A 12,299-nucleotide genomic window follows, 5' to 3' on the forward strand; every position below is an offset into this window, starting at 1 on the left:
AGTCTACGGCACTCTCACCCTCTCACATCCACAGCAGCACAGGCGGACTGGTCCAGATCACACAAGATCAGCCTGCTGCTCAGCATAACCTGCAGGCAAATAATACATATCGAACTAGTTAATGTAAATGACGCTCATCTGGTCTAACTGGATCTCAGTGATGCACTGAATCATAAAAGAGTTTTACATAGAATGTGCAAGTAATAGCTGAAGAAGGTCACCATCACAGTCATATCATGTGATTTTCCCTCTTTCTGTGGCTTCAGACAGTTCAGGCTCTGGAATTGTAAGAGTCTCTCTCTCAGCTGATCTTATTTAACAGTACAGATCAAAGTCAGTGATTTTATCTTCATTTTAAACGTTTGATTTGTCATTCTGAGTAAATGAGTTTATCTGTACACCATGATGATGTTTAACATCAACCTGTGTAGTTTCATTTAGCCACTTGTTAGCAGCCACCTCTTTCAAGACAAGTAAAAACTTTTATAAAAGATAGGATATCCCTTACACAAAGAAAATATATTTTCTCATATATTAACAATCAGTATGTTAAATTACAGAATATATACAGAATTATATATTTAATATATCCCAGTATAATCAGTAATACATAAGGAATTGCCACGTTTCATATATTAAAAAAATATGTGACAATATATTATATCATAACACTTTATGTGTGATTTTTATATAATTAGTGAAATACTTCATAATATATAGGTGTAAAATCTGGTAATGTTTTCATGTATACCATATATTTACAAATCGAATATATATACTCGAAAATATATACTGTGATAAATATCCTTGTATTAATTTATGTACATAACGTACTAATTTGATTAAGTTATAATGTCAAATATCATTTTCCACTCACTATTTTAACAAGACACACAACTGTCCAAAAAATGACAACTATATGTTTTCAGTAAATTATTCAGTTATTTTACTTATATTAAGTCACACATATTTTATCAAATGTGTAACTTTGCAAACAGTAAAGTGGGATCATATGTGTTCAGCTTTACATAAACACATTCATTCTTGAGAAATTACTAGAGTGTTTCAATAAAGCTATTCCATTTTCTAGTATATTTCCATATGTTCTTGTTTCATAAGGGAATTACTTATGTATGTTATGTTAGAAAAATGTCTTAACTAGAGACCTTAATTCAGGCATTTAACAAATTCTTTTTAAAACACACTAACTTTGTTGTTATTGACTCGTTTCTTCAGGTTTTGCCCTATAAAAATACATAATCCCTCCGTCCACAGCAAATTAGTAATAGGTTATAAATCACATATTTTTGTGTTGTTTATCGTTTCATCTGAGAGTTATAATAAAAGTACACATTAGAAAACAGGCTTTGATGTTTAGAAGTAATGACTCCCTCGACTTGATTTGTTGCTGTTTCAAAGCCAGTACTAAAAGAGTCGGTCTATTTTTATTTTTTAATCTATTGGGGAACTTCGTTAGCTAGTCTCCATGTAAAATTTGTCCCACTGCCCTTGGTTTGAAAAATGTCTTTGAAGTCTAAATTTCCTCGTGCTGTAATCTCCATAGCAACAAGGCATTTCAGAAAATAAAAGGAGTCCGAATCACAGCATACTGAGATCATTAAGAGAGGCAATTTATTCACTCAAGTGCACACACACACACACACACACAAACACACACACACGCATGTACATGTCACTTAATGAGCTGAGAAGTGAGAGCATTGCTATATTTGTGCAAATGTGAAGAGTGCCTGCATGCAGTCTCTCAATCTCTCAAACACCATTAGAGAAAAATTATGCTGCCTGACTGAACAGATAACTCATATAATAATTCATTTAAGTATTATGTGTTTTGTTTGCTCAGGAATGCTCAGAAACCAATGCAAATACTAAAGTTTAAAAGCTACAAACAACTGTACACATTTCTTAGTTCAAATCAAGCTGCTGAAGTTCTATGTTAATGTGTATATGATTCATGGCTTATATTTTGACAGGAGTGATGACAAAAACCATAATCTTGATCACATTAATACACATTCCGTACCCTACAGACAGCACAATGTGCTTATTCTAATGGACACAACTTCGTCTGTCCTCGTAATTGTCACATGCATCGCTGCAGTGTCAGGATTTTCTTGTTGGTCAGTTGGTTAGAGAACATCTACCCACACCATAATGTCTGTCTGTCTGTTTTTTAGGCCAGCAGAACGCTCGGGAGAAGATGTGGATATCATTCTGGCTCGGCTGAAGGGTGTGAAGGCCTTCGAGAAGTTTCACCCCAACCTGCTGCAGCAGATCTGCATGTGTGGCTTCTATGAGTACCTGGAGAAAGGCATCACCTGTAAGAGCCACGTTTAGTATTTTTATCATGATGCTTTCAGATATTATTCCAGTTTATGTTCTTTTTCCTGATTTGAAACCAGTCATGTGTTTTCAGGTGGCTATAGGAAAGGCATTAATTATCTAAAATCTAAAAAACAAAAAATGTGTTTGTTTGCTTTGTTTGTATGGGGTGCTTGAATTCCTTATATGATTCTTTGGAGATTCAAAAAAATAGTTTTTGATTGTTAAACTACCATTCAAAAGAATTTTTTTTTTTTAAGAAATTAACATTTTTATATTGCGCAAGGATGCATTAAATTGATTAAAAGTGACAGTCAAATTATTAATAATGGTACTAAAGATTTATATTTCAAATAAATGCTGTTTTTTTGAGCTTTCTATTCATCAAAGAATTCCAAAAATAAGAAAACGTATCACAAAAATATTATTCAGGACAACAGTTTTTAACACTAATTAACATTAATTAGCACCTTATCAGCATATGAATGATTTCTGAAAACTAACAATTCTTTTTTCCCTTTTATATATTATTAAAATATATTAAAATAGAAACGGTTTAATTTTGTAATAGTATTTCACAATATTAATGTTTTTGCGTTTTTATTTATTTATTTTTTTGATAATAAAAAATAGTGAGCATAAGAAACATTTCAAAAATGTTTAAAAATCTCACACTTTTGAATTGTAGTATACATTACAGGTCTTTCAGATCACTATATTGGATTCTGAGTTTTTTTGATGGTTTACTTAAAAACTAAAAATAAAATACTCTCTGTGGAACCTGAACATGTTCTCCTATGGCTTCAGGCTATACATCTCTATTTAGTTCTTGAATGGAAAGTTTTATTGGTCACACTTTATTTTAAGGTCCAATTCTCATTATTAATTAACCATTTACTATGACTTTTGCCTCAGTTGATTTCTAATTTGCTGCTTATTAATAGTTTATAAGGTAGTTGTTGAGTTTAGGGTATTGGGTAGGATTATGGATGTCATGCATTATATGTACTTTATAAGCACTAATAAACAGCCAATATGTTAATAATAGGCATGCTAATAAGCAACTAGTTATTAGTGAAAATTGGACCCTATACTAAAGTGTTACCGTTTTATTGTTAAGCATGTAGTCATGAATCTGTGCTTAAGGTTGAATTTTCCACATAACGAGACAATAAGAAGCACATGCTATGTTAATGAAAAGAAGTAACTGTCCTAAAATCCAAATGAAGATTGTGAAACAGTATTTTTTTCCTGCAGTGTATCGGCAGGGTGACATCGGCACCAGCTGGTACGCGGTTCTGTCTGGATCTCTGGATGTGAAAGTGTCTGAGACGGCCAACCATCAGGTAAGAGAGAAGCCTCGATCTGCTAGGAGTCAGCTGAGATAAGTAGTAGTTGATCCTAGCAGACATCATTTGCATCCATGAGCATACAGAAACAGCTACATAAAGCCCTCTGTGAGTGGGCGAACTGTCCACGACTGGCCTTGTTAATAGTCTGATATATGAGGACGCTGATGCAGTGCTGATGGGGCTAGAAGCATCTTTCTGTGAATCCACCGGGAATACAATGAGTCACACTGTCAGATGTGTTTACTGGCCCTAAAGCATGCATCACTCCCACACAGCTGAAGAGGGATGTCCAAAGATTCCAGAAGCTGCCTCGTTTTGCATAATAGACCTTATAGACTCTATATGTACAGAATGTGATCTCTTTGCAGGTAAAGTTTATATTTCCACCAAACAGAAATTGCAGAAATAAACATTGTTTCTCGAGTGCCATTGGTCAGTCAAACTTATAGTCCCACCACAAACACATGGCACTGGTTAAGCCGATGGTTTTGTGTTAGACTGGTTCAAACAAAGCAATGTTGGGCAGTTTTTGAAGTGATCATGTTTATAGACATATTAAGCTCAGAGATAGTATTTTTATATCATCTTTATTTTACATTACACAAAGGTTCAAAAGTTTTGATGAAAAATGCTGCTCACCAAGGTTGCATTTATTTGATCAGAAATACAGGAAAAAAAGTAAGCATTTTATTTATTTTTTATTAAATTTGTTTTATTTTATTTTACTTTATTTTTTAACTACAGTCTTCAGTGTCACGTGATCGTTCAGAAATCATTCTTGTTGAATTATGTATGCTGAAGTCTACCTTTTCTATTTTTCTCATGAGAAAATGACCACAGTAATCTCATATGTGTCCTTTAATCTCAAACTTTGCTCAGATTTTTTGCAAAGTCCAAACCTTTCTCATAAATTCTTTCAAAATCCTATTTTATAGCTTCTGACAGTATGTTGCTTCTATTTTTATTTGTCCTCAGGAATGATCTGAAATCAATAATAATAAAAATAATTAATTCTATTGTGAATGAGTAACTTCTGAATAATATTTTCCCCTCTGAGTTTGTATTCATCGTAGCAGTCATATTTAAGGCATTCTGGGTTGTACTTACATCTGCATACAGTATGTGTATATGAGAATCGCTGTTTCATTGATGCAATATTAATGGCTTGTGTGCTCCTCCAGTTTCATGGAGTGATCCATTGAGCAATAAGCTCTTATCACGCTGCTCTAAATAAATGAATGTAAAAAGCAAGACAGGGTGTAGAAAAGAAGTGTATTTGTGAATGTAATATGAATAATTTATGAGTGTGTCAGCTTGTGTTTTACTGATCTCAAATCACTTGTTATGTGCAACAATCTTTTTAAACCTCAATGAGAACATTCCTTTAGAGTGTGCATAAATGTACATCTTTAAAGCAGTCATCTTTAAGCAATAATTCACCTCAAAATTACAATTCTTTTCAATGCAAACACAGTGATTGAATATTTAGGAGTCATTTAAAGCCACGTGGAGCTTTGAATTTAAAAGAATTGTTGACCTAGACATGTAAATTGAATGACAATATACTCATTCTCAGACCATTCAAGATGTAGATGAGTTTGTTTCCTCATTAGAACAGGTTTGGAGAAATTTACCATTACATCACCTGCTCAGCAATGGATCCTCTGCAGTGAATGGGTGCCTTCAGAATGAGAGTCCAAACAGCTGCTAAAAGCATCACAATAATCCACAAGTAATCCACAATACTCCATTCATTCAATAAATGGCTTGTGAAGTGAAAATATGCACACTTGTAAGAAACAAATCCACCATTAATGGGTTTTAACATTAAACTGTTTTGGACAAAATACTGGAAAAAGTCCAATTCCTGTTGTCCTCTCACATCAAAATCCATAGTTATTACATACATAAATACATAGTTATTTAGAACTGTTTTGGACTGTTTTAACTTGGACTGGTTGATCTGTGCATATTTCTCTCCTTATTCAGAAAACAGTATTATAGCTCGAGACTCTATATTTTAGCTGTAAGTAATGTTAAAAACATCTTGATGTTGGATGTGTTTATTACAAACATGCAGATTTTTGCTTCAAAAAGCTGTTAATTGATGGACTGGAGTGGTGTTGTTTACTTGTGGATTATTGTGATGTTTTTGTCAGTTGTTTGAACTCTTATTCTGATGGCACCCATTCAAGTGATGTAATGCCACATTTCTTTAAATCTGTTCTAATGAATAAACAAACTCATCTACATCTTGGATGGCCTGAGAATTAGTAAATTTTTAGCAAATTATTATTATTATTATTATTGTTTTTTTGGTCAGCTTGATTCCTTTATTTGTTTATTCACTAAAGCCTTACATGTTTAAATGTGGAATGATTGCATCGTTTTAATTTTAGGTGAACTTCTCCATTAAGATCTTTATAATTTAATTAGCTTGCAAAGATGTTTTCATGGTCTTTCTCCCTCTGTTTGTCCTTTCCTTCACTCTTCTAAATATTTCCTCTTTTTTTCTGTAGGATGCTGTAACGATCTGTACTTTGGGAGTGGGGACGGCATTTGGGGAGTCAATTCTGGATAACACTCCTCGACATGCCACGATTGTCAGCCGAGAGAACAGTGAACTTCTGCGCATCGAACAGAGGGAGTTCAAAACCCTGTGGGAGGTTTGTTTGAGTGCAAATGTTACTGAGCATTTTCATTACAGCTCCAGGCTGACAGGTACAACTGAAATGAAAAATCTGTCCGTGGGCCGCTGACATAGACTTTTGGAAAGAGGCTGCGTGAAGTTGATTTAATTCAGGAAGTGTGTTAGAAATGAATGATATGACAAACACTGGCATCTTAAGTTTTTAATGTTTTGAATGGCATACAACCATACTAGTGATCTCCTTATGCATGAAATAACTATATGGTACAGTTGGCCAAATGTGCAATTGTGTAGATTTCTTTAAGTGACTCATTAATTGTGTAGACTTTTGCCTCTTTTTAAAAAGTAAAATAGGAATAAAATACAAAATGTTGCATATAATTGTCATCATTGCACACTTCATACTACGCCTATCCATACTATTTTACTCATTACGTTTTAGGCTCCCCTAAATATATATATATATATATATATATATATATATATATATATATATATATATATATATATATATGCAAACTAACTACAGTATACTGAATTAAATATGCAACATGGTTAGGTCATGTTATAAAAAATGCTATTGCTATTGTTTATCATTGCATGGTGCATACTGTTCTTTTTTTAACAGTCAATATACAGTACATAAAGCCTTTATTCATTAGTAATCACTGAGGATCAGTAACACTGGGGGGCGCTCTGTGATCTGCTAACGGCTCAGTCAATTCCTTTGAGCTGTTCTGCACAATTTATAAGCCAAATCTCAGGCTTTAACAGGCTTTCATAGTGTGTGTGTTGTTAATGTAAGCCAGTGGTCTCGGTGATAATCGATTCAGGAGTCATGTGTTGGTCTTTGAAGTTTGTCTTATTAACTTAGCAGAGAATTAGGATAAAATGTATTGGGATATTGTAAAAAAAAATAATAATAATAATAAAAAAAAGCTATCTGGATTCATTGCCTTAAACAAATTTAGCATAGTGGTTAATTCCCAGCATGTCTGAAGCTTCTGAGTGTGCTTGGGACTATACGGATGAAATGCATTACACTTTACATACAGTCTTTCATGCTTGAGAAAGAAAGGCTAAAAATTCATCAAATACAAAACAAAACAAAACAATATCTCAGTCTCATAAAGCCTTTTTTCTTGATATGATTGAGATCTCTTCAATATTTTGGAACTGGTTTCAATAATGCCTCAGAGGAGTAAGGTTTTAACCTGAATTATAAGAAAACATAATAGCATAAATGACGTATATAAATATTTGTCAGCCTTTGTGTATGCTTCTGCTTACTATGGATCTTCATAACCCAGATTTAAAGCAATAGTTTAGTGATAAAAGTGAACATTCATTTACCTCATGAATCATTCCCAAAATATTTTGCTGACTGTAGCTGCTCTTTTTTCATTAAAAAAAACAAATTGTATTTAGAGAATCTGCTGAGTAAAAAAAAAGACAAAAAATAATTAATCTAGTCCTAATGATTCATAAGCTATATTTCAATATTTCTGAGTGCATACAAAGACCATTTCAATTGATATTACATTGAAATTCTTCCTGTCAATTCTCACTTATGTTATTTAAATAAAAGATAAAAACATATCATGACACCATATTTGAACATAAATGAGATTTCAGAGTAATTCACAAGTGTATATACTACTTGATATATAGCTAATAAATAATATGTTACAAAAAATATTTTAAGCAAATGGTGTTCTTTTGAACTTATTCATTAAAGTATAAAATGTATCATGGTTCCAACATATCTATTAAGCAGTGCAACTGTTTTCAACATTGATGATAATAATAATATCCCATGATTATCAACATATTATAATAATTTCTGAAGGATCATGTGACTCTGAAGACATGTAATTATAATGTTGCTGAAATTTCATCTTTACAATATCTGTGGACACCTGTGTCTTATGAAGAATCTGTCTTCAGTGCTTTAATGACTTTAATGTGCTAAACATTTCTGATCCTAAACATTAAGCATGAAGTGAGTGTGACTCAGTGTGTGAGAGACACAGAGGCTGTCGGGCTTCTGTCATTAGCGCTGTGTGTGTAGATAGTGTCACTCGTGTCTCACAGCTCACTACTGAACATATGTTCCTTATTTTTGTTTCATTTCTCGCACACACAGCTGAATATCATTAATTATGTATCAGTCTCTGATGCATCAGTGAAACAATGTGGGAGAAGATCTCTCTGTCTCTCTACAATCTTCCTCCTATCTCTCTCTCGTAAACCTTTCATTCAGGCGAGTGCTCAAAACAGAGTGTTTATGTTTGTACGTTGTGTGTGTGTGTGTGTGCGTGTGTGTGAATGAGGGAATGGGTGATAGAGTTCATATATTTGTTTATACGTGTGTCATCCACCATTTCAAACCCTTTCAAACTCATCAGCCTCAATTACAGCCTCAATAACAATAAGTGTACTGAACTCTTAATGATACAAATAGCATGAAAATGTTCTTAGAAATGAATATGGCTGACAACACAGCCCATCTGTAATAGTCTACAGATTTTACAGCTCATTAAAAGTTGATAATATGCCAGGTAAACAACATTTATTGGTTGTGCTGGCTAAGTATTAAATTATTAAGATCAGTCTGGTATTAAACACGTAGCTCATCCAATGCCGAATCTATGAAAATTATGTCATCATTTACTCTTATTGCTGCAAACCTGTTTGATTTTTTTCTTTTCTTTTGTGGAACACAAATAAATATTCATGTAAATACAAAGAATAACACTTGAGCTATTATATTATATTATATTATATTATATTATATTATATTATATTATATTATATTATATTATATTATATTATATTATATTATATTATATTATATTATATTATATTATATTATATTATATTATATTATATTATATTATATTATAACCTGAAATGGCTCAGAGATGTATTTATTATCTCAGGTTATCAAGTTAGGTGTTTGGTTTGGTTGCATTGTATTTCATGATTGCACTGCAACAAATATAATAAAATTTAAGAACAGATATAATAGAAACAAATTGAATGTAAAAACAAATATATTAATTAATGTGACAAGCTTTTGAGACGATGATTCAGACTTAAATAAATTTGCTCTGTTTTAGCAAATGTGAAGAGAAATCATATACAATTTAGGGTGTTAACGATTACCAGGGTTAGAGCACTTTAGGCATTTAAGCACATAAGGAAAAAGTCATTTACAAGTTATTTAGCAAGCCTGTAACAACCTAAATCAATTATTTAAAAAGCATTTTTGGCAAATCCAGGTGATAAGAAATATGATGTTTTTAGACGTTTATGACTGTTTTTTTTTTTTGTTTTTTTTATAATGCTTTATTGACAACAACAGGTAGCATGTACAGTGCCATATCTTGTATAACAAAAATATTTTCCATGCCTCAACAAAAAAGAACAAACTAGAACACACACACACACACAAAATAAAGATTTAAAAATAAATAAATAAATAAATAAATAAAGATGAGAGGGTACATAAGCATCATTTTACAAACAGATCTACATTATATATATAACAGTTCCATAGGATATTACAATGTAATTTAAGTACAGAATATATACTTTTCAGGTCAGTTCCATTCATTACATTTTATTTTTTATATTAAGTGAAAATGTTAAAGGAGGAGCATATATTAATCGTTTTAATTGCTTTACTATTTTTAGATTTAGACATTGCATCTATGTACATTTTAATCTCCTTTTCAAGCACCATAAAAAGAGGTTTGCCTTTTGTAAACTTACATTTATGGATGTGAAATTTACATACAAATAAAATAAAATTTATAATAAAACCAGCGTCCTGTAAAGAGCGATCCTTTATATAAAAACCCATAATCACATGTTTATAAGATAAAGAAAATGTTCTTAAAATATTATTAGCAATGAAACCCTCCACATTATTCCAAAAATACTGGGTAAATTGGCAATACCAGAACAAATGTGAAATTGTTTCAGTGGAGCATTCACAAAAAGAACATTTTAAATCAATATTAATTTTAAATTTTTGTAAGAATACCTTTGTGGGATAAACTCTATGAATTAATTTATATGAGATTTCTTTAACCTTGTTTGTAAGGAGGAATTTTTGAGGTAATGACCAAACCTTAGTCCAATTTACATTATTAAAGAAACTGTTCCAGTAGAAAATAACATAAGGCGTAGAGATAATCTCTCTTAAAAATAAGGATCTAATTTTATAATTGTTAGGCTTTAAGCCAGAGAAACAGATAGTGCCGACAGAGGTATGTTCAGGTCTAGGAGGACAGACAGATAGTGTGGATGTATATACACTGCTTTTGAACAGCATAAGTATACCTGCAGGTATGGCCTTAGTAATCACCTTGAATTCTTTTAATGTAATAGGTATTTTGTATCTTGAAATAAAGTCTGCAAACGAAAATAAATTCCCTTCATTATTAAATAGCTGATTCACTAACAACAATCCATTACTAAACCAATTATGAAAAAATAAAGATTTCTTTTTATTCAAAATATTAGCATTATTCCAAATAAAAAAACTATGAGGGGAGAAATTGTGTTTATAGATAAGATTCCAGGTAGCAAGTACTTGTTGATAAAATTTAGACAGTTTGACTGGAAGTTTTTCAATTTTATAATTACACATCAAAAGAAATTCTAAACCACCCACATGAGAAAATATAAACCGAGGAATTATATTCCAAATAGATGAAGAGTTTTTAAGATATTGTCTTATCCAATTTATTTTAAAGTTACTGTTTAGAGAGCTAAAATCAATAAAATTCAACCCACCTTTATCATGTGTATTAAGTATTACTGATTTTTTAATATAGTGTATTTTGTTTTTCCACAGGAATTTTGTCAACATACTGTCAATTAATTTACATGTGTGTTTGTCAACAGAGATTGATTGAGCGGCATACGATAAACGAGAAATGCCCTCTGCTTTAGTAAGCAGAACTCTGCCTTTGAGTGATAAATCTCTTTGCAACCAATGGTTCAATACCTTACGTGTCTTTTCAATAATTGGAAGAAAATTGGAAGGGCATCTAATTTTATCATCTTTGATTATTTTAAGTCCCAAATAAGTAACACTCTCTCTCACAGGAATATTACAAATTAAAGATTCCAAACAATGACCAACTGGGAGTAACTCACATTTGTTAATGTTAAGGCGAAGGCCAGAGGCTTTGGAAAAGGGCTCAAGAGTCTCTAATGCTACCGCAACCTGAGAGGCATCCTTCAAAAACAAAACGGTATCATCAGCTAATTGACTTATTACCACTTCAGTGTCATCAATAGTTACTCCTTTTAAAGGGCTTTCTCTGATATGCAAATTTAGAAGTTCGGTAGCTATCAGAAACAGATAAGGGGAGATTGGGCATCCATGCCTGACTCCACGATTCAGGGTAAATCTAGGAGAGGTTCCACTGCTGAGTTTGATAGAGCTATTGCAATTTGTATAGAGCATTTTAATAGATCTACAAAAGAAGTCACCAAATCCCACCTTACGAAGAGTCTGGAACAAAAATTCATGCTCCAGGGAATCAAAAGCTTTATAATAGTCTAAGAAGAGAATAAGAGTATCATTAGAGAGAAATTCAGAGTAATCTAGAATGTCTAAAACCAGACGTATATTATTAAAGATGTGTCTTTTTTGTAGAAAGCCAGATTGACATTCATCAATTAAATTATTCAAAATACATTTTAATCTTTTTGATAAAACCAAAGCAATAATTTTATAATCGTTATTTAACAACGTAATTGGCCGCCAATTATCAATTAACAAGGGATCTTTATTTGGTTTTGAAATTAAAGTTATAAGTCCTTGACACAAAGTCGGAGGAAGCAGGGCTCTTTCTATACTCTCTTTGAAAACTTCGAGCAAAAAAGGGGATAAAAGTTTGCTAAAAGCTTTATAGAACTCAGCCGTCAACCCA

The 12,299-nt window shown here is 32.1% G+C and overlaps 1 protein-coding gene across 1 annotated transcript in view; it reads left to right on the forward strand.

The window, feature by feature from the left end:
• Nucleotides 1-12,299, forward strand: part of LOC113091381 (rap guanine nucleotide exchange factor 4) — a 32,444-nt gene that overhangs the window by 3,016 nt on the left and 17,129 nt on the right. The window contains exons 2-4 of the mRNA XM_026256891.1: nt 2,199-2,341; nt 3,601-3,689; nt 6,215-6,361. Of these exons, the coding sequence (XP_026112676.1) occupies nt 2,199-2,341; nt 3,601-3,689; nt 6,215-6,361 (379 nt within the window). The remainder of the gene's footprint in view (nt 1-2,198; nt 2,342-3,600; nt 3,690-6,214; nt 6,362-12,299) is intronic.

This window comes from Carassius auratus, chromosome 6, assembly GCF_003368295.1.
Source record: "Carassius auratus strain Wakin chromosome 6, ASM336829v1, whole genome shotgun sequence".
Lineage (NCBI taxonomy): Eukaryota > Metazoa > Chordata > Actinopteri > Cypriniformes > Cyprinidae > Carassius > Carassius auratus.